We start from the raw sequence: 22,806 nt of genomic DNA, 5'->3' as shown, positions 1-22,806 counted from the left end.
TAGTAACCATATTCTTGAGCTTGTCTGTGGAACCTTGCTTGAAAATATACAGCACTCACAAAAATTATTATTAAATTTATTCTCACTTTTACAACACTGAACATGACTTTCGCATTTCCCACATTATTTGTTAAAAGTCAAATGTGTGTTAATTCCCATGGAACCAAACTGCTGAGGTCATTGGTCCCTAGACTTACACACTACTTACACTAACTTATGCTAAGAACAACCAACACACACACACACACACACACACACACACACACACACACACACACACACACACACACACACACACCCATGCCTGGCGAAGGACTTGAACCTCTGGCAGGAGGGGCTGCGCAATCCGTGACAATGCGCCTCAAACTGCACGGTGTGTTAAATGTCAATTAAATATAACGATAAATTAACTTTTTGGTTTTCTTGTTACATTCCTTTAATTTTATTCTTACAACTACTCTAATTATTGAACAAAAATGGCTCCCAATTTTGTACGGAAATACTGGAAAATCACCCTTGGTTAGAGGATTAATACATTTTCCATAACCTTTTGCATCCCCAAGTTATTGGTCATTAGTGATTTTCAGCCCCTAAGCAGGCTAGTTATGTCTGGTTATGACAGACAAACTTTTAGTTACAGTTAGCCCTATACAAGCATTTATTCAATCTTCTTCAACAGCAGGACATGCATTGGTCCCAGCATAGTAATAATCACGCAGCATGTTTTTACGCTTCTGTAAAACAGTTTGTCTACATCTCCCACCAAAATTATGCAAAAACAATTAACTGTGTGAATAACACTTGTGTAAGTACACTTTGGGAAAGTATTGAAACATGCTGATAAAATTCTTTGGACATGTGACTGCACCATGAAATGATAATGCCAACAGTAGCAAGTTCACCCTGATAATGAATGCCTGGAATAGTAGATGACATGCAGATCATGACATGGTCTCACCCAGAAGAGTTTTATTGAATGAGACTCTGGCTGTTAAAGATGCCATATTCATGTCTGAAACCTACAAACTTGAATAAAAAGCAACTTCCATACTAACCCTGGCAAATATTTCAGCCATAAGTCTATTGGTGCGGAAATCTTGCTTACGCTTTCGTTCTGAATTTTTGTTTTGTGTCTCTGGTAAAAGACGATAGTGCCGCTTCGTCAAACTTTTCATCTGTTTCTGGGTGAACACTCGACGTCGATTAACTATTGAGAGAAAAAAAACCAAAATCAATTAGTGCACATTCATGAATCACAAAAATGTCAAGAATAAATTTTGAAACAATCAAATAACAATTTAAATAAACACACATTTAACTGCCAAGCCATCTGACAGTTTGAGGTGGAGGGTACTTTATGTGTCACTGTCATTTTCATCCATATTCTGTGAACAAGGTGCAGGAAGAACAGTAACCCTTTGCTTGAACTCTAATTTCTGTGATTTTCCCATTATGTTGCTTCTCCGTCCAGAATGTGCATTCTCATAATTTCAACAGCAGAACTCTCTATGATATACTTCTTTTGCAACATGTTCAACTGGAATTTGGAACTGGATGAGCATCTCTTTAGTGTTCATGTGTTTACTAAATGAACCAGTCAAGAATGTGCTCACTTGTGAATATTCTATACCTCTTCTACTAATCTTACCTGGTAAGGACTCCAGACTATCAATCAATATTCAGACTGATCAACTGAGAATTTTTTAAGCTATCAGCTTTGTGGATGAATTACATTTCCTTACAATTTTACCAATAATTCTTAGTGTGGCATTTTCCTTTGCTACAACTAGTCTTATATGGTAGTTTCAGTTAAATCACTTTTGACACATACTTGTACATTTTTATGGCTGTGGCTGCTTTTAGCAACTGAATGCCAACCATATAATGAAAGATGTGTTTGTATTTACGTGCAATATGTTACTTTTGTTTAATTTTGATGGTCAACTGCCAGTTCCTGCTGCAAGTGCTTATCCTCTGTAGGTCTTGCAATTTCCTGGCATTGGGACTTTTCTGTATACAATAGCATAACCTCAACAAGTTTACAATGTTGACCATTTACATACAGTGTGAACAGTTATGATCCTAGAAGACTCCTTTGAATTGCACCAAATGCTACTTTCATATTTTACAATTATCTTGCTAGCACCCTTGAAACATAGTTCTGTCTGCTAGTATGTCCTAAATCTAATAAATCACAGACCCTGCACACCGAGTTCCAGTCACCTCTATGCCGGCTGCCACCAACAGCCACTCTACAGCCTGCAGTTCCATGACCATCACCCACATAGTCCTGCTGGGCCTGCCTACCTGCGTATCCATGGCTACCACCTGACTCATCCCTGCACGCTGCCTGCTGCAGATACTGTGTTCTATGTTTGTGTGTGGTTGTTAATAAAGAGTTTTTCAAAAAAGATTAGTTGCGTACATAGTCTGCATCTCCAACCACCTCCAGCAGAGAATCGCTCGCCCAAACCTTTCGAAAGTACAACTGATGATGATATGATGATGATGATGATGATGATATCTGGTTTGTGAGGCACTCAACAGTGTGGTTATCAGCAGCCGGAAAGTACAACCCATTACACTATTTTCATTCCTACAAAGGATATTTTAACCCGCCAAGAAAGCCATAACACACAAGTATACAACATGTTCCATGATCCTGCAACGGATTGACTATAACTATACACGCTATTACATTATGTTCTTCAGTCCATTAACTCTGAAAACTAAATGACTTGCAACTTTTTCCAGTTGCTTGGATGGTACCATTTCGCCAATGACCAACAATAATCTGCTTCTAAAACTGGAGCAAGTTCTCTTGCATAATCTACGTAGAATCATGTAAATATCACATTTCTTCCACTGAACTATTTAAGTTGATTTCCTGTTGCTAGCATATATCTCAATACTTCTCATCTTCTTGTTCATGCTGTGATTGAGAAAGGGGAACCACAGAATGAACTAAATAAATATTTATTCATTGTTAATTACGTCAAAACACATTTACAAAACAGATTAAAATGTGTACAAGTGGATATCAAGAAAACAAACACCTCACATTATTAAACTAAACTTTTTGACCAAAATGTGGCCACTTCAAATGCTTCTGGTGAGCAGGTCCTCCGTTATGCATGCGACAGGGCACAAACTGCACTGTAGCAGATGGTCTGTGTTCTGCTGTTCTTCACACTCGCTCACACACTACGAACACCACATAAATGCCCCACTTCTCAAGAGTGACTCTTGCCTCTGGTGCCACTGGAGCATAGTCTTAACAGCCTATGCTCCAGGTCTTCCAAGTTGCCCAATACTCTGTAGAGCCTCACTCCATGATGGCAAGCATGGCATAAATATTCTGTGACTTGTGCAATTCTGTGTGTTGTGTTAGACTTTCAACTTAGTTTAGTATTCCATTCTTCATGCATTACTGAATCTGACGTACCTATACATGCGAGTATTAATGTAATGTAATATGTGGAAATAAACCATTAACTCTCAGAAGTTAACCACACCCCTATATGTGCGAAAGGAAGTCTCTTGTCCAGCACGCCACTAATTAATTTTCTGAGTCCTAGCTTGCTACTTTTGGGTTTGCTTGCTGAGGTGTTTTAGTATGTGTCACTAATTATCTTAATAAACTATTTCTTGAATTTAGATGATTGTGTACCACCTGATATTAAAATAAAGAAGGGCCACATATGTTAGTGCCCTGTCATTTCTTCACAATTGCTGCTTCAAATGTCAGGCATACATTTTTTCTGTGTTAAGTAACAATATAAATTCCCTCACAGCCGTAATACCTATGAATCCTTTGAATGGTAAAGGCTTTATGCACCGGCACAGAACTTCCCAGCACTTTAGGAAATGAAACTCAACAGAAAACAATGCAATCTGGAAAGATCTTCGATGTATGGCAACATATACACTGCCTATTTCCATATTACAGAAGTATGAATACAAGTTCCACCAAATACAACATGGTAGCTTCCGAAGCACCAAAACTGAGATTGCACTGTGTGATGCAATTTTGTCAGCCAGTCATAGCTTAGGTCACATGATTTTTACCATCCAATGACAGCCCACATTCAGAGCATAGGACACATGATGTAGACAGCCAATAACATCATCACTGTTAAGTAGTACAGAAACATAACTAGGAAAAGCTAATGGTTTAAGTTAGTACACATACAGTGTAGCTACAAGCTAAGCTTTCACATATAATACTGGTCATCAAAAATTTTTTGCTGTTTCTTCCCAGGGTGTGGTTAGGTGGGATCCGAAGTGCACAGCATAAATTGCAGCAGCTGAATATTTCTGACAAGCACGATTATAAATTTCATTGCTGTGAACCAAACATTGTGTGGGTTATCTGGTTGAATATATGTTCTGCCGAGCACTTCCGACTTTTTCATAGAAAAGCCAGTTATGTGTGATATTGCTCAATAATTCACTTCATACCTTTTTTTTTCAGAATAATTACAATTTTTGCCTTTATTATTGCATAAGTTTTAATCTATGAAAGCACTAAAATAAATACGAAAAGTGAATCCTGAAGTTTGGTCTTTTTTAGCATGTGTTACTCTTTAACATACAACAAACATGAAATTTTTCTAAGTGGCTGGTCCTCCTCAAAGTTTTTACGTTTTGAATGAAAGTCAAATGCTCCGTGATTTTCGAAATTCATCATACATTATCACATGTAACATAATTGATTTCTCATAAAAGGATATTTACTTTGAAAGTAACACTTCTCAAACCACCATTTCACAACGTTTTTCTGCCACCTGTTAGAAATGTAAACAGTTGTTACGTCACACTCATTGAGTGAAGCATTAGTACTGTGCAGCCTGACACAATCACTTTGATTAAATATCTAGGTGTAACATTGCAAAACAATATATAACAGAATGAGCATTTAAGGACTGTAACTGGGAAAGCACATGCCTGACTTCAGTTTATTAGGAGAATTCTGTGACAGTGTGGTTCATCTGTAATGGAGACCGCATGTCCTAATGCGACCCATTGACGAGTACCGTTCTAGCGTTTGGGATCCGCACCAGGTCGGAATAAAGGAAGACATCAAACCAATTCAGAGACACGTTGCTAGATTTGTTACCATTAGGTTCAAACAAACCACAAATATTACAGAGATACTTTGGGAACTCAATGGGAATCACTGGAGGGAAGGTGACACTCTTGTCAAGGAGCACTATTGAGAGAGAATTTAGCAAACCGACATTTGAGGCTAACAGCAGAACGATTCTATTGCCACCCACATATATTTCGCATAAGGACCATGAAGATAAGATTATAAGGATTAGGGCTCAAATGGAGGCATATAGAGAATAATTTTTCCTTCACTCTCTTTGTGAGTGGGACAGGAAAAGAAATGACTAGTAGTGGTACAGGATACCTTCCACCACGTACCATATCAGGGCTTGCGGAATATGTATGTAGATGTAAGTGTAGATGTAGCAGTTGTGGTTACAAAGTGTTGTGCAGTGGTCATCCCAAAGCCTTTGACACATTTAGCTGTCATCAACAGACGCTTGTGTGTGCACTGTGCTTTTATTGTTGTAAATGGTGCATTTTCTTTGCAACTAAAATTTTATTTTGGTGTTATTCTCTCATTTATGATTTATTATTGCAGTATTATTCTGCAGTAGCAGGCTAAAGTAAAATTCTTTGTTAGAGAATCAGTTCTTACTAGCAAAATTACAAAAAATTAACTGAAAACAAAAATGAGAAAAATTCCACGAATTCTTACAAACTTCCAGGCTTTTCTCAGATGAAAAAATTTCCAGGTTTTTCCAGAATGAAAAAATTCCTGCATTTTTCCTTGATTTCACAGGGCATATGAACCCTGCATCACTGCCCTTGGAGCTTACGAAATAAACTAGTGCTCTACAGCTAGTTTCTTAGGAAGTGGACAAGATGGCAGTTGATCATAGTTTTACACTTTTGAGGAGAATTATATGATTCACATTGTTGCAAGCTGCTGAGAGGTCTACAGATACAGCTTCTTAGTCTTTTTCTTCTTCTTAACCTCATGGAGTAGGCTTACAATTTCTCCCGTCTTCAGTGAAGCCATCTGTTCCTCTGTAATCCTACATCTCTCTTTCCTATTGGTTTATAATTGATTACCTGTTTAACTAATGTCTTCCCCCAAACTATTGATATGCTGTTCACATTTTATGCATCCTTGTTCTGATTTTTTTTTTTTTTTTTTTTTTTCAATTACACAGTATATACTGAGTTGTTCTTTTATCATATTGTTTTGTATTTGATCTCTGAGGGCCCATCACTGAACTTTCCTTAAAAATTTCATTTCAGTCAAGAGTATTTTTCTTTTACTTTTCTCAGTTAAAGGCAAAGATTCACTTCCACATATATGAATAGGGGTAGCCACTATTTTATACAATTTTGACTTGGTGTTTTTCATTGTCTTGTCACCCTGTGTTCTTCATATTGCACAATATGTCATAGATTACCTTGCAAAGAGTAAGATGATAACTGGTAAATACAAAACAAATTGTCTGTACAAAACAAACAAAACCAGACACGAGAGTATGGCAGCCACAGATGCCAGTTTTTCAGATCTAACAGAATCACATTTCTGGAATATTATCTAATCCAAGGAGAAATGTTGAAGAAAGTGCACTGGTCTAAAAGGGGACATAAAAACAATAAGTGAACTTTTGTACCAACTTTTGTACCTTTCATTATCAAAGTGAGAACTTTTCATCCTGCCCTCATAAATCTGGGAACAAGGAACGTGTGCAAGAAATCTGAGAAAGATGTGGTTCTCTAAGTGGGGTACATTAGTTTGAAAACTCTCGTCCAAGCAATTCTCAAGTAATGTTGGTCAGTAAGGGGGCTTTCCGAAGTTGGATTAATCGAGAGACGAAGATTCAAGAACAAGCTTATTCTCCATCATGGATTTATTTAATCAAAGAGAGTACTGCTAAACAGGATCTAATGGGGGACTACAAAAGAAGTGTTATACAAAACAGAATAGTTTACTCCGATGTTGAGTGTACACAATCCATGAGGAGTGTGTACTGATAGTCTTCCTGTGGCTCTTATGCTACATACGTAGGAGAAGATGATGCATTCTGACTTAACAACAACATACCAACAGTCATTCTTCCTATGGACCATAAGCAAATGGGACATGAAGTAAGAAATATGATAAAGGTACACAAGCATCCTTCAATAGACACTGAACAGTATATATATACTTTTTTAAATGTACGTCTATGATACATAACTGTCTCTAAATTTTCAGAGAACATTATTATATATTCTTATCTAATAACATTTCTGAAAATCAATCTTCCACAGCGAAGTTGATTTCTGGCTATTGACAAGTGACAGATGCTTCTCACTTTACATGTGATGTGTCTCTTGAATATAACAGTTAACAGAATGACAATGTATGATTTTGGTTTCACTCACTCTCTCTCTCTCTCTCACACACACACACACACACACACACACACACACACACACACACAAAAACTTGTAAAGAATTGTATCACAACTTCAAATTTTGTATCAATAGCTCTTAGTGACTTGGTAATATAGTTGTTGTGGTGTTGTTGTTGTCTTCAGTCCTGAGACTGGTTTGATGCAGCTCTCATTGCTACTCTATCCTGTGCAAGCTTCTTCATCTCCCAGTACCTACTGCAACCCACATCCTTCTGAATCTGCTTAGTGTATTCATCTCTTGGTCTCCCTCTACGACTTTTACCCTCCACACAGCCCTCCAATGCTAAATTTGTGATCCCTTGATGCCTCAGAACATGTCCTACCAACCGATCCCTTCTTCTAGTCAAGTTGGGCCACAAACTTCTCTTCTCCCCAATTCTATTCAGTACCTCCTCATTAGTTATGTGATCTACCCACCTAATCTTCAGCATTCTTCTTTCGAAAGCTTCTATTTCCTTCTTGTCCAAACTATTTGTCGTCCATGTTTCACTTCCATACATGGCCATACTACATGCATATACTTTCAGAAATGACTTCCTGACACTTAAATCTATATTCGATGTTAACAAATTTCTCTTCTTCAGAAACGCTTCCCTTGCCATTGCCAGTCTACATTTTATATCCTCTCTACTTCGACCATCATCAGTTATTTTGCTCCCCAAATAGCAAAACTCCTTTACTACTTTAAGTGTCTCATTTCCTGATCTAATTCCCTCAGCATCACCTGACTTAATTCGACTACATTCCATTGCCCTCGTTTTGCTTTTGTTGATGTTCATCTTATACCCTCTTTTCAAGACACTGTCCATTCCATTCAACAGCTCCTCCAAGTCCTTTGCTGTCTCTGACAGAATTACAATGTCATCGGCGAACCTCCAAGTTTTTATTTCTTCTCCATGGACTCTAATACCTACTCCAAATTTTTCTTTTGTTTCCTTTAGTGCTTGCTCAATATACAGATTGAATAACATCGGGGACAGGCTACAACCCTGTCTCACTACCTTCCCAACCGCTGCTTCCCTTTCATGCCCCTCGACTCTTGTAACTGCCATCTGCTTTCTGTACAAATTGTAAATAGCTTTTCACTCCCTATATTTTACCCCTGCCAACTTTAGAATTTGGAAGAGAGTATTCCATTCAACATTGTCAAAAGCTTTCTCTAAGTCTACATGTGCCAGAAATGTAGGTTTGCCTTTCCTTAATCTAGCTTCTAAGATAAGTCGTAGGGTCAGTATTGCCTCACGTGTTCCAACATTTTTGCGGAATCCAAACTGATCTTCCCCGAGGTCAGCTTCTACCAGTTTTTCCATTCGTCTGTAAAGAATATCCAGCAGCCTAGCTTTATTACCTAGTACCCAACTTTCAAATGTGCCTGTTTGCTATTCGATGCCTCTTCTATGTGATGAGTAGCAGTCTATCTTAATTCACATTGTTCTCTAGCAAATCAGTTGCTCAATATTTCAGGCTCACTGTGCTAACTTAAAAATTAAATTTGCACCTTACATATATTAATCCACAAGATTTCTGCACTATATTAGCTCAGAATCGCTAACACCAAAATTTGTGAATAACAGCAAATTTAAGTATGGAAAGATATGCGATTTAATTATACTTATAATGACTGTATTCTGGCATGGATCAATATGTTATGCTGATATAAAAATTTGAGTGTAGATGACATAGCTTAATTTGCCAGAGATACTAAAGCATATGCAGCTGCCTTACCAAGAACCTCTGATGCCACAGATGATGGAGGTGGTGGTGGTGGAGGGGCTAAGCCTGCAGCTAGCAAATTACGACACTCTTGCAACCGCTGCTCACGAAGACGTGTCATCTCTGCAACACAGTGTCGCCTCTCTTCTGCATTCTGCACATAATCAGGACGGCGAGACCGTAGTAACTCCTACACATAAGACATTATACAGTAAGAAGTGTATCTTCAAGCAGACTGTAATGTTCTGCAACATTTTACCATATGGTGACTTTTCAAACAAAACAAGTAAACCATATGCAACTAGAAAAAAAAACACCACACAATAAACACTGCTATTTCAATTCACGTATTTTCTGCTAGAAAACTGCTTGTGTCTGCTGTCCTCTGGCAACAACACAAAATTTCTATCTTCATTTAATCCTAATTGTGCACATGAGCACAGATCATTACTCAATAAACAGAACTAGTGTCGAGTAGCTGACTGTCACACAGCAATAGATGATAACGTGCTTAAGTTTTTGATGGAGTATTTCCTTAACATACGTACGCGCGCGTGTGTGTGTGTGTGTGTGTGTGTGTGTGTGTGTGTGTGTGTGTGTGTGTGTGTGTGTGCACGCGCACATGCACGTGCATACATATGCGCTTGTATATGCCTGCACTTTGAAGGAGGACTTTCTGAAAGGTAAGTAAGAAATTATTTTCTGAAAGTTGAGCAAGAAATTGTCATTTTTATGAACCATTCTGCTGTCCAGTACATTTCGTGTCTGGTGTGAAGCAATTTATCTGTGTATAAATAACTAAATCCCTTCCTGGACTTCCCAAAGAGCTATCCAATCCTAAATACTGCACTCTTATTAAATAAATGAATCCTTTCCTTGTATCCATAATGTATGCCACAACAAACATTATGAGTCTAATTCATAAATTGTGAATGTTTATTGAGTAATATTTAGTGCGGATCACGGCTGTAAGTACCTCAAACAAATTAAAGAAACAGTTACACTTTACTTGCTCAAGGCAGAGATATTGCTTGCAATACACAAGGTATGGCTTATGCCATTATAAAGACTATTTTTAGAGTGGAGAATATGATTTTGAAATGAATTTATGTATTTTGTTGATAATTGTTAAATGATAATAACTGCAATGAATGCAAAAAGTATTTGTCTTGTAACCAATAACAGATAAAAACGTTGAAAAGAATATGAAACATGCATGCAAGAGCATATTCAACTCTTGTTGGAAAGCATGAAGGAAGACGGAAAGCCCACAGTAATTGTGGATTTCACATTTAAGAAAAGATTTGGGCTGCCTGCTACATACGAGGGCAGTTCAATAAGTAATGCAACACTTTTTTTTTCTGAAACAGGGGTTGTTTTATTCAGCATTGAAATAGACCAGGTTATTCCCCAATCTTTTAGCTACACAACACTATTTTTCAACGTAATCTCCATTCAATGCTACGGCCTTACACCACCTTGAAATGAGGGCCTGTATGCCTGCATGGTACCATTCCACTGGTCGATGTTGGAGCCAACGTCGTACTGCATCAATAACTTCTTCATCATCCGTGTAGTGCCTCCCACGGATTGCGTCCTTCATTGGGCCAAACATATGGAAATCCGACGGTGCGAGATCGGGGCTGTAGGGTGCATGAGGAAGAACAGTCCACTGAAGTTTTGTGAGCTCCTCTCGGGTGCGAAGACTTGTGTGAGGTCTTGCGTTGTCATGAAGAAGGAGAAGTTCGTTCAGATTTTTGTGCCTACGAACACGCTGAAGTCGTTTCTTCAATTTCTGAAGAGTAGCACAATACACTTCAGAGTTGATCGTTTGACCGTGGGGAAGGACATCGAACAGAATAACCCCTTCAACGTCCCAGAAGACTGTAACCATGACTTTACCGGCTGAGGGTATGGCTTTAAACTTTTTCTTGGTAGGGGAGTGGGTGTGGCGCCACTCCATTGATTGCCGTTTTGTTTCAGGTTCAAAGTGATGAACCCATGTTTCATCGCCTGTAACAATCTTTGACAAGAAATTGTCACCCTCAGCCACATGACGAGCAAGCAATTCCGCACAGATGGTTCTCCTTTGCTCTTTATGGTGTTCGGTTAGACGACGAGGGACCCAGCGGGAACAAACCTTTGAATATCCCAACTGGTGAACAATTGTGACAGCACTACCAACAGAGATGTCAAGTTGAGCACTGAGTTGTTTGATGGTGATCCGTCGATCATCTCGAACGAGTGTGTTCGCACGCTCCGCCATTGCAGGAGTCACAGCTGTGCACGGCCGGCCCGCACGCGGGAGATCAGACAGTCTTGCTTGACCTTGCGGCGATGATGACACACGCTTTGCCCAACGACTCTCCGTGCTTTTGTCCACTGCCAGATCACCGTAGACATTCTGCAAGCGCCTATGAATATCTGAGATGCCCTGGTTTTCCGCCAAAAGAAACTCGATCATTGCCCATTGTTTGCAACGCACATCCGTTACAGACGCCATTTTAACAGCTCCGTACAGCGCTGCCACCTGTCAGAAGTCAATGAATCTATACGAGACGAAGCGTGAATGTTTGAAAATATTCCACAAGAAATTTTCGGTTTTTTCAACCAAAATTGGCCGAGAAAAAAAATGTGTTGCATTACTTATTGAACTGCCCTCGTATTTCTTTATATTCTGCTACAACCAAAATGGTTCATAAGTAAAGCAACACAAAAACTTCCAGAAGTCAATACTTAGAGATTTGAAACAGTTCTGGACCTGAAAGAGAAAAAACTATAACATCATCCGCAAATTTGCCATTTTAATTCTGCAAAATAAAGTTGTTCATAAATAACATTATTATAACAATATAATGGAAGGAAACATTCCACGTGGGAAAAATTATATATAAATACAAAGATGAGGTGACTTACCGAACAAAAACGCTGGCAGGTCGATAGACCACAAACAAACACAAACATACACACAAAATTCAAGCTTTCGCAACAAATTGTTGCCTCATCAGGAAAGAGGGAAGGAGAGGGGAAGACGAAAGGAAGTGGGTTTTAAAGGAGAGGGTAAGGAGTCATTCCAATCCCGGGAGCGGAAAGACTTACCTTAGGGGGAAAAAAGGACAGGTATACACTCGCGCACACGCACATATCCATCCACACATACAGACACAAGCAGACATATGAAATATGTCTGCTGGTGTCTGTATGTGTGGATGGATATGTGCGTGTGTGCGAGTGTATACCTGTCCTTTTTTCCCCCTAAGGTAAGTCTTTCCGCTCCCGGGATTGGAATGACTCCTTACCCTCTCCTTTAAAACCCACTTCCTTTCGTCTTCCCCTCTCCTTCCCTCTTTCCTGATGAGGCAACAATTTGTTGCGAAAGCTTGAATTTTGTGTGTATGTTTGTGTTTGTTTGTGGTCTATCGACCTGCCAGCGTTTTTGTTCGGTAAGTCACCTCATCTTTGTATTTATACATTATTATAACATTCATACTACATTTTAATTCTGCAAAATAAAGTTGTTCATAAATAACATTATTATAACATTCATACTACTATAATAACAGTAACCATTTATTTGACAGTCAGTAACACAGGTCCCATGAAATCACTGTTTTAAAAGTTTTTCCTACACTGAAATTTCATGTTTGTTGCTTCCAATTGTGTTCTACTGACTCTAAAATCAAAATATCACTTTTCAGCATAGTCTGTATTCGTACATTGAATGGTGACAGTTCATCCCCAAAAATAATTTTAGCATTTTAGGGGAAAGCTTTTCTACAAACAGATATTTGTAGTTATATTAAGTCAGTATAACCGTAATTGTAACACTACAAACCATGACAAGAGTAATTATCTCATGAACAAGGATAATGTTTTTTGTTAGTTGTGCACTGGAATCAGGATCACTGCCCAAAATATTGCAAAAGAATTCATTACACCTAGACTGCATGCAGAGCAAATATTACAGACTAGAAGTAAACAAACTACAAGGGCAATCGCAAAAGTAAATCCCCTATATTTTTAAATATAGAAACCATAGTATTGGGAAAACAATAGTTACATCATTTTAAAGGGTGAAGAATGCTTTATTTTTCTACATAATCACCATTTTGGTCAATGCATTTCTGTAGACACAGTGGCAGTTTTACAATGCCCATGTCATAAGAGCTCACTACCACGTCCTTCAGAAAATGTTGAACCTCATCTTTTACTGTGTTGTGACAGCACAACTGCAATTGAGACAAATGTTCCTCCAACTAAAGGAATAAGTGGTAGTTGCTTGGTACCAAGTCTGAGCTGTATGGTTCGTGGGTGATGACATTCCAACCAGAGTTTTACAGAAAATCACCGGTTTGATGGGTGACGTGGGCATGTATCATTTAGGAGAATGCTTATGCCCTTGTTCAATGTACCTCTTCTCTAGTTCTGAATTGCTCTTCCAAGTTATTTCAGTGTTTCATGGTACTTGTCAGTGCTTGTTGCTGTCCCAACAGGCAGAATGTCGACCAACAGTAACCCCTTCTGCTCCAAAAATACAGTCGCTAGGACTTTATCAGCAGACTGTGCTTGTTTGAATTTTTGTGGCTTGGGTGAAAAGAGATACCGCCACTTAAATGACTGTTGTTTTGTCTCAGATGTAAAGTGGAATGCTCACACTTCGTCACACATGACAATCAGGTCCAAAAAGTTGTCCTTTTCATGTGCAAAGTGGCGAAGAAATTCCATGGGAAGAATCAACTCACTGCCCTTTGTAGTCTTCTGTACACATATGCGATAGCCATCTTACACACGCCTTCCAATATTGCAACTTTTCCTTTAAAATCCTGTGGATTGTGCTTCAGGAAATTTCATGAATCAAAATGCAGAGAGCATTCAAAGTGATAGTCTGATCTCTGTGCATGGTTTACTCAAGCTTCACGACAGTATCGTCAGAATTGATGGCCCACTGCTCTTTCTGCATTGTGAGTTTCAGTCTGACCAGCTGTAAACTCTCTACACCATTTATGAACGTTTTTGTCATCCATATATGAGCATCCATATGCTTCCATCATATGGCAAAGAATTTCAGCTGGTTCAGTGCCTTTTGCATTCAAAAATTAAATAACTGTGTGAACTTTGCACTTGCAGTAGCATTCAACAGAAGTTCCATTTTGAATAGCTGCCACGCCAAGACAGAGAATCTGAGTGAAGGGCACAAATGCTTATTTGGAAGCAGGAACAGTGTCACTTAAAAACAGTGTGACTAACAATCTTATTAACAGTTTCTCCACATCCCCATAAAATGGGAGACTTTTTTTCGGATTGCCCTCGTACGTTTACTTCAGTGTGGGAACAACGTCATACCACACAGTAGCCATATTTTAAGTGGTATACACACAAATAAATTTAGAATTTCTCTTAGTTCTATCCTCTGCATCTGTCTGCCCCCTTCTCCCTTTCTTTATTCCTCCAGCTCACAGAAAACAAGAGTATGTTATAGTGAGAGTTCATAATCAATGTGTGCTCCAAACGTTTGTGTCAGCAACACTACAATTGTTGATTTCTCGGAAGACAGTGGATAAGCTTCAAAATTAACACAAAATTCTGAGACATACCATATAAGAGGCCCTTTACACTAACTTATTTTAGAAATACTTCATACATACACTACCTGCAATGTCGTCTTATAGATTTTCTGCTCTGTTGCTCCCCTATCCCTAAAACTAGCAGAATGACCTAATTTTTCATCATTAATTGGATTGCTACCTTCTTTTCCTTTCTGGATATTGCCCCAATGGTTTCCTGTAGTTGTAATTTCTCCTTTCTTGGGTGGTCGCAGCGAAGGAACTTTAACTTTTATTACCTCCAATGACTTTCTTCTCATTTCTTCCTCTCTTTTTGCTGCATTTGGAGCTGCAGATTCAAACGCCAAAATGTAAGCAAGCGGCTTACAGTCTCCATCTGGAGAGTTCGAAACTTCATCAATGTCAAAATGTTCTTCATTTTCTTTCTGTGTGTTATTGTTTATTTCATCTGTTTTGCCATAATTATTCTGATTTGAATTGTTTGAATGCACATCTTCAGAAACTAAATGAACTGTTTTTTGAGATTCTATTTCCCTTTCAGATTTTTGGGAATATTTCTGTAGGACATAGCAGCAAGGACATGCTTTTTGTTGACTAGAATTCACAAGGAATTGTTGTGATAATGCATACACACTTTCTTCTGACACACTTTTTTTACAACAAGGGCACATTTGTCTTTTCTGTCCAAAACCAGTAATTTCTACTGGCATTTGGCAATCATCCAGTTTCTTCTCTCTATCACAGTGAGCATTTTTTCTTCGCTTACTTTCACTGGTTTCATTATCACATATCACAACATGATCACCTGAACCACCACTTCCGTTTCCTGCAGCATTTTTGTAACCACTGAGTATACTATCAGATGTAACCTGCACAGAGATATCAGATGTAGCAGGAGCTCCCAAACTGTGCCCATTTACTTGTTCTCCTTTATCTATTTTCAAAGGCTTTTTACTGCCATTCATATTTAAGTGCTTTCTCCTCACATTAGTACTTCTTGATGCAGAGAAAACAGGTTTGGCTGAAGCGAAAGATAAATTATCAGCTGTATCAGTGCCTCCTGAGACCATCCCCAACTGCCCAACACCCTGATAAAAAACTGCGTGAGAAGAGTTATCTGAAATTACTGGTGATGAAGAGCCAACAGTACTCTGACTACTGCCATCTTTATTGATAACTCTTCCTTTTTCCACTTTGTAATTTCTATATGAATTCTCACACTGTGTACACTCCTTCTTTGAAATACCTGACTCTGCTGCTGCTTTGTGTTTTGAAAAATGGTTTTTATTTGCTGATTTCACAGCTTTTGCTATAAGATCCAACTCCCTTTTGCATTCACAGCAGCACATTGGAGCTCTCTCAACTCTGTTTTGTCGCCTATTGCTCTCCACAAACTGTATATTTTCTTTATGGTTTAAATTCTTAAAATCTGAGGAAAGATCGTGCATTTGGTTTGCTGTTTTTGCCTGTTTCTGTGTTTGTTCAAACACATTTATTCTTCCTCTTTCCACACTTCCACTTCCATCTGTAACTGGAGTTTTCTGAGAAGGAGTTTCCAGAGAAACAAAATCACCACTACAAGAACCTGGCAACTCAAGTTTCTCTGTTCTTGAAACCAGTGTTCTATCTCCAGATTTCAACTTCATATCAATTACCAGATCCACATGCTTTGTACGAATGTGCTGCTTCTCTGTTAAAATACCTGCACCTCTCTGCTGGGAATACGGTCTTACACCTTGATTTACTGACACTGGTTTAGAGAAACCACATCCATTCAGCTCCTCCCGAGCTAATTTGTTTGGTACATTTTTACTATGTACATGACATTTTGGTTTGTCTGCATTTTCAGTGCCAGTTATGTCTTGTGATGAACTGCGAGAAGGAGCTTCATGATCACCGGTCCTGAAACAGTGTGTTTTAATTAGTGCTATTTCATAAAAAGGTTACAAGTGTGGTCATAAATGAAAGAATGTGAGACTCAAAGTCTTAAAGATAATGATAATGCTTACCTATTCCCAAGTCATATCAACAGCATTAAAAACACATATCCACAAAAACTTATGCATAAATTCATAAAACTATTCCTTGTATTATTTTACAAAAGAGCACACCAATTAAATTTCTTTGGTAATATGGTAAGTAGATATTAACTTAAAAAGTGCAAAAAGCCTGTGTTCATTACAAAAAAAATGTTCAAATGTGTGTGAAATCTTATGGGACTTAGCTGCTAAGGTCAATCAGTCCCTAAGCTTACACACTACTTAACCTAAATTATCCTAAGGACAAACACACACACCCATGCCCGAGGGAGGACTCGAACCGCCGCCAGGACCAGCCGCACAGCCCATGACTGCAGCGCCTTAAACCGCTCGGCTAATCCTGCGCGGCATGTTCATTACAGGCATGAATTGTGGTTATACTAGTGATAATCTGGAAAACAAAAACAAATCACTAAGTTTGAAACTATTAAAAGGTAACTAAACATTTCCCTGTTTTTCACAATTTTTCACTTTGAAATTACCGCCACTTGACTTCTGCATTACTCAGTACATCCGTACTTAATTCCCATTCTTCTCAGTATTATAAAAGTCTTACTCCCTCTCGAAGAACAGTAGAAGGCTTTCTAAATGTTCACAAATGCAATGTAGGTATCACAGTCTTCCTTCTTGTGCATGGCGTATTCTTTCTATGACCATTATGCCCATTACCTTTCCCGTTTCTTTATAGGCATCTCTTATCGATTCTGATAGTGATTCTTTGGACCCACCGTGTTTTTCATTTATAGATGCCCCATACGTTTGCTTCCCATCAGATCATTTGCATTCTTGCGTATCATTCCTATGTCAGCAATACAGCTAACTTTTCACATCAAGCGCCACATGGGGATTGTGTGTGTCACACGAAACATTCAGGAAATTCAGACTGCAGCAGCAGCAGAACAGAAAAGTAGGGGATAAGAAGGGAAGGAGAGGAACAGAGAAACACTTAGCAGAAATTAATATATCCATACAGGAAGAGCGAGCTGAAGAAAGGGCTCTTATCATTATCAAAATTATTGGACAGAAAAAAATAAAAAACAGTTACTAAGGAAACAGATGGGGATGAGGATGTAAGAGATATCAGAGGTGAGTTAATTTCAGTTAATTCAAATCAAAGTTGACAACAGAACACACACAACACTAGACAGCATCTCTCCAATTCCAATTTTACGATTTGAGTGGAGGTTACTGAAAAGTTGCTAAAAATAACACAAATACTGTCGTCTCTGTGGTGTATACTCATATTCAACACAGTAGAATAGGTTATTAGATAATCCATTTGTGCCAGCTCATTCTCATAAGGAAATTTTTGTTATTACAAAAGTATAGCATAACTTCTACAAGAGACTCTTAGTTGCACACATCAGTTGTCTCAGGAGTTCTGAACAATTTGGCATTATGATTGTGATTTATTCATACACCACACATTATGGAGAACTTTCCACTATCAGTAGAACAAAATAATTGTATTTCATTAAGAAATACTAAATTTAACAGTTGTGATTAATCTTAGAACGAAAGACTCTGTGAAAATTGTATATTTACTGTATTTGGTGGGCAACTACTTTCTGTAATTTTGGTGGAGCATGTAGCATATGTTTGGAGGAGAGCAGACACATGCTGATGCATTCTTTTCATTGGAAGTAGTGCAGGAGTGTAGTCATGATGGCTATAAAGTGAGTTATTTGTTTTAATGGTGATTTTCTTTTGCCCAAATACCTGTGAAGATTTTGAAAAAGCATGAAATAATGCCTCAGTTGTTTCTGTGACCCGTTTCGCTGTGTGTGTTGGGGCGTTACCATGGAGCAAGATGACTCTGTGTTGCTTTTTTCCATATTCAGGTCATTTTTCATGTAATGCTCTATTTAAATCGATCATTTGCTGTTGGTAGCGATCAGTGTTAACGGTTTCACCAGGTTTTAGCAGCTCATAATAGATGACACCCTTGTAATCCCACCAAACACAGACCACTGTCTTCTTTCCAAAGCGATTTTGTCTTGCAGTGGATGTCGATGGTTTGCCTGGATTCGCCCATGATTTATGATGCTTAGGATTCTCAAAATATATCCATTTTTCATCACCTGTCACTATTCTATGGAGAAATGACTTTCTTTTGTATCTGGCAAGCAGCATTTCAAAAGTGGTCTTCCGATTTGCTTGCTGTCTTTCATTCACTTCATGCGGAACTGATTTTCCTACTTTCTGCACCTTTCCCATAGCTTTCAACTGAAAAGAAACAGCTTTCTATATGACATTCAATTGTTCCACAACTTCCCGTCGAGTCCGAGTATAACATTCATCCAATAAGGCCTGCAATTCATTGTCTTAGAACTGTTTCGGTGGTTTCCCAAGCTTGTCATTTCTCACGTCAAAGTCACCACTTTTGAATTTTCTGAACCACTCGAAAAACTATGTTTTCCCAAGAGCACACTCACCGAAAGCTTCGACAAGCATTCGATGTGATTCTGCAGCACTTTCCTTCAAATGATAACAGAAAACCAGTGCTGTCCGCAAATCATAATTTGTAGGCACAAAACCCAAAATGTTTACGGGTTTGAAACAAATACCGTTGTCTGGAACTTCTGTTACTGTGTGCTGACATCTGTCATCAGCCATTAAAGGAAGCAGATGGTGCTGCAGACGCGGTCTCATGGGCCTTATACTGATGGCTAGTACAATCTATAAGGAAATTCCAGAGCACTTGCCCGCGAAAAGGCAAAGGTCCCAAGTTCCGAGTTTTGTTCCGGCACACAGTTTTAATCTGCCAGAAAGTTTCATATCAGCGCACACTCCGCTGCAGAGTGAAAATCTCATTCTGGAAACATTCCCCAGGCTGTGGCTAAGCCATGTATCTGCAATATCCTTTCTTGCTGGTTCTGCAAGGTTCGCAAAAGAGCTTCTGCAAAGTTTGGAGGGTAGGAGATGAGGTACTGGCAGAATTGAAGCTGTGAGGATGGGTCGTGAGTCGTGCTTGAGTATCTCAGATGGTAGAGCACTTGCCTGTGAAAGGCGAAGGTTCCGAGCTCGAGTCTCGGTCCAGCATAGTTTTAATCTGCTAGGAAGTTCCATTTTCATACTTCTACTCCTGGTGTATCGATACAAAAACACAAGCATAACGTAATTAACAAAGAAGATCTGAACAAATAAATTTTATCTATACTCAAATTTAAATGTAACAAACTGCTACATTATATGGAAAAACTGGTGAATGTGATAGATCGAAATGGAGGGGAGGCAGGGTAGAGGGGGGGAAATGAGTCTATGGAATGTGGCTGTGTAATAGTTGCAACAAACATATTACCTAATGGTGAGAAAATATTAACTGGTGGCTGCTACTACAGTAGGAGTGTGTAATGAAATTTTGTTTTGTCATTAAGGACCAGGTCCACGTTCTTTGATTGGTGTTTATTAACAGCCAAAATTTCAAATAATGTCAATTTTCTGTCTTTTGGTTATATTTGATATCATAAAAAATCCTATTGACATAAGTCAAGCGCTGGCAGGTTGATAGACACACAAACAAACACAAACATACACACAAAATTCAAGCTTTCGCAACCAACGGTTGCTTCATCAGGAAAGAGGGAAGGAGAGGAAAAGACGAAAGGAGGTGGGTTTTAAGAGAGAGGGTAAGGAGTCATTCCAATCCCGGGAGCGGAAAGACTTACCTTAGAGGGAAAAAAGGACAGGTATACACTCGCGCGCGCGCGCCCACACACACACACACACACACACACACACACACACACACACACACACACACACACACACACACACACACAGATATATATATCCATCCGAATATACACAGACACAAGCAGACATTTGTAAAGGCCTTTACAAATGTCTGTCTGTGTGTGTGTGTGTGTGTGTGTGTGTGTGTGTGTGTGTGTGTGTGTGTGTGCGCGCGCGCGCGCGCGCGCGCGCGCGCGAGTGTATACCTGTCCTTTTTTCCCTCTAAGGTAAGTCTTTCCGCTCCCGGGATTAATGACTCCTTACCCTCTCACTTAAAACCCAAATCCTTTCATCTTTCCCTCTCCTTCACTCTTTCCTGATGAAGCAACCGTTGGTTGCGAAAGCTTGAAATTTTGTGTGTGTGTTTGTTTTTTTATTGTGTCTATCTACCAGCGCTTTCCCGTTTGGTAAGTCATGGAATCTTTGTTTTTAATATATATATTGCCTGGAGGCTCATTTCTTATCAGTGTAGTTTAGTGACTTCTGAGAAGGATACAGAAGTGCTGTTACCCTCTGTCTCTTCTTTCTACTGAGTGTGTTGTCAGTTAGGGTAACACTAGAGGCATTGTTGCATGCTACTTCTTTACTTACTTTTAATTCATTTACAAAATCCGGTATGGCTTGTGATATAGATAACAGGTAGGGTATCATGGAATAGAAGCCTGAGTGGAGAGTTCTTTTTTTTCTGGGAACAGGTAGGTATTACTATCCAGAATGAGATTTTCACTCTGCAGCGGAGTGTGCGCTGATATGAAACTTCCTCGCAGATTAAAACTGTGTGCCCGACCGAGACTCGAACTCGGGACCTTTGCCTTTAGCGGGCAAGTCCTCTACCATCTGAGCTACCGAATCACGACTCACGCCCGGTACTCACAGCTTTACTTCTGCCAGTATCTCGTCTCCTACCTTCCAAACTTTACAGAAGCTCTCCTGCGAACCTTGCAGAACTAGCACTCCTGAAAGAAAGGATTTAGCGGAGACATGGCTTACTAACATCAATCACAAAGTCTAAATAGTTGGTGACATCTCCTTCCCGCCACTGTAAACTTAATTTTATTGTGGTGTGAATTCAAATGTTGAAAGATACTATGTGCAGGAAAGACCAGGAAAAGTACACAGCTCTAAAAGTGAGTAACAAAGGACAACCTTAATTTTACAATGTGTCCCCAAATCATTTCTATATTCCAAAGATCAGAAGCTCTATATATAGTGTTTGTTTATCCCATGAACAGCATGCTCAACACATTTCCTACCTCGTACAAGTACTGGCAAAATTAAAAATGTCCAGTAATGTGCACGACTAGCGAAATTAATCAAAATGAAGTATTTCATTTTCTGTCATTCATACAATACAGGGGCACCATGAAATTAATTTAGCATACAAAATAAACTAATAAATCTTTGTTTCCTTTAAGATACTGACGAATTGTGCTTGTACATGAACTTTGAACTTCTGTGTTAAAAGACAAGTGATGGGAGAGTAAAGCTTCCTCAAAATACTTTGGTTCAACTGCACCAGCTGCAAGTATCTTACAAGAGTTACAGTGGAGATTGAAAATGGTCTGTGAGGCAAACAAGACAAGGCAGTCACCAAGACAGCTATTACACAGAGAAGCTTCATCCTAATGGAAACCAGCAGCCCCCCTCCCCCCCAGTAGTCACAGCTGCTGGAGTTGTCAAGGGCAATATCCGACTACCATACTATTTTAAGCAACACAATGACATGACTGTTATCACCAGAGTAAAATATACCAGATGTACAATAGTATCTCCTTCAGGTCTTTGGGTTGGGAAAACTCAGAAAGAACTATTATACAAAAAGAGAATGCTAATTAGGGAGGGCACTTGAAATGTTAGAATGCTAAGTCAGTTTGGGGATCTATAAAATCTAGAGATGGAAATGGTAAAGATGGAGATCGAGTTGTAGAGACCAACATGGTGTGTGTGTCGGTGATGTATGCATGTAGGGCAAGGGATTTTTCTTTTTTGGGAGGGGGGAGGGCGGGGGGGGAGTGTAGGCAGTATAGCTGGAGGGAGGGTTGGAGGGTGGAGGACACAGGATTATTCATTAACCCTCAAACGGGCACACTGTTCCTCCCCCCCTGCTAATGACCCACTGGAAGCATTTAACAGTACAGATGCATCAGATTCCTGCCAACCGCTTATCTAATGGCTCTGAGCACTATGGGACTTAACTGCTGAGGTCATCAGTCCCCTAGAACTTAAAACTACTTAAACCTAACTAACCTAAGGACATCACA

At 39.1% G+C, this 22,806-nt stretch overlaps 1 protein-coding gene across 2 annotated transcripts in view; it reads right to left on the bottom strand.

Annotated features, from left to right (window-relative positions):
• The window catches only part of LOC124711787, an 83,181-nt gene that overhangs the window by 10,008 nt on the left and 50,367 nt on the right, over nt 1-22,806 (bottom strand). For both annotated transcript variants that reach the window (XM_047242002.1, XM_047242003.1), the window contains exons 7-9: nt 14,858-16,673; nt 9,220-9,397; nt 1,056-1,207 (exon numbers count right to left, since the gene is read on the bottom strand). In XM_047242002.1, the coding sequence (XP_047097958.1) occupies nt 1,056-1,207; nt 9,220-9,397; nt 14,858-16,673 (2,146 nt within the window). The remainder of the gene's footprint in view (nt 1-1,055; nt 1,208-9,219; nt 9,398-14,857; nt 16,674-22,806) is intronic.

Source organism: Schistocerca piceifrons, chromosome 8 (assembly GCF_021461385.2).
Source record: "Schistocerca piceifrons isolate TAMUIC-IGC-003096 chromosome 8, iqSchPice1.1, whole genome shotgun sequence".
NCBI lineage: Eukaryota > Metazoa > Arthropoda > Insecta > Orthoptera > Acrididae > Schistocerca > Schistocerca piceifrons.
The sequence above is the reverse complement of the archived record's forward strand: the minus strand, read 5'-3'. Positions and strand labels throughout refer to the sequence as shown.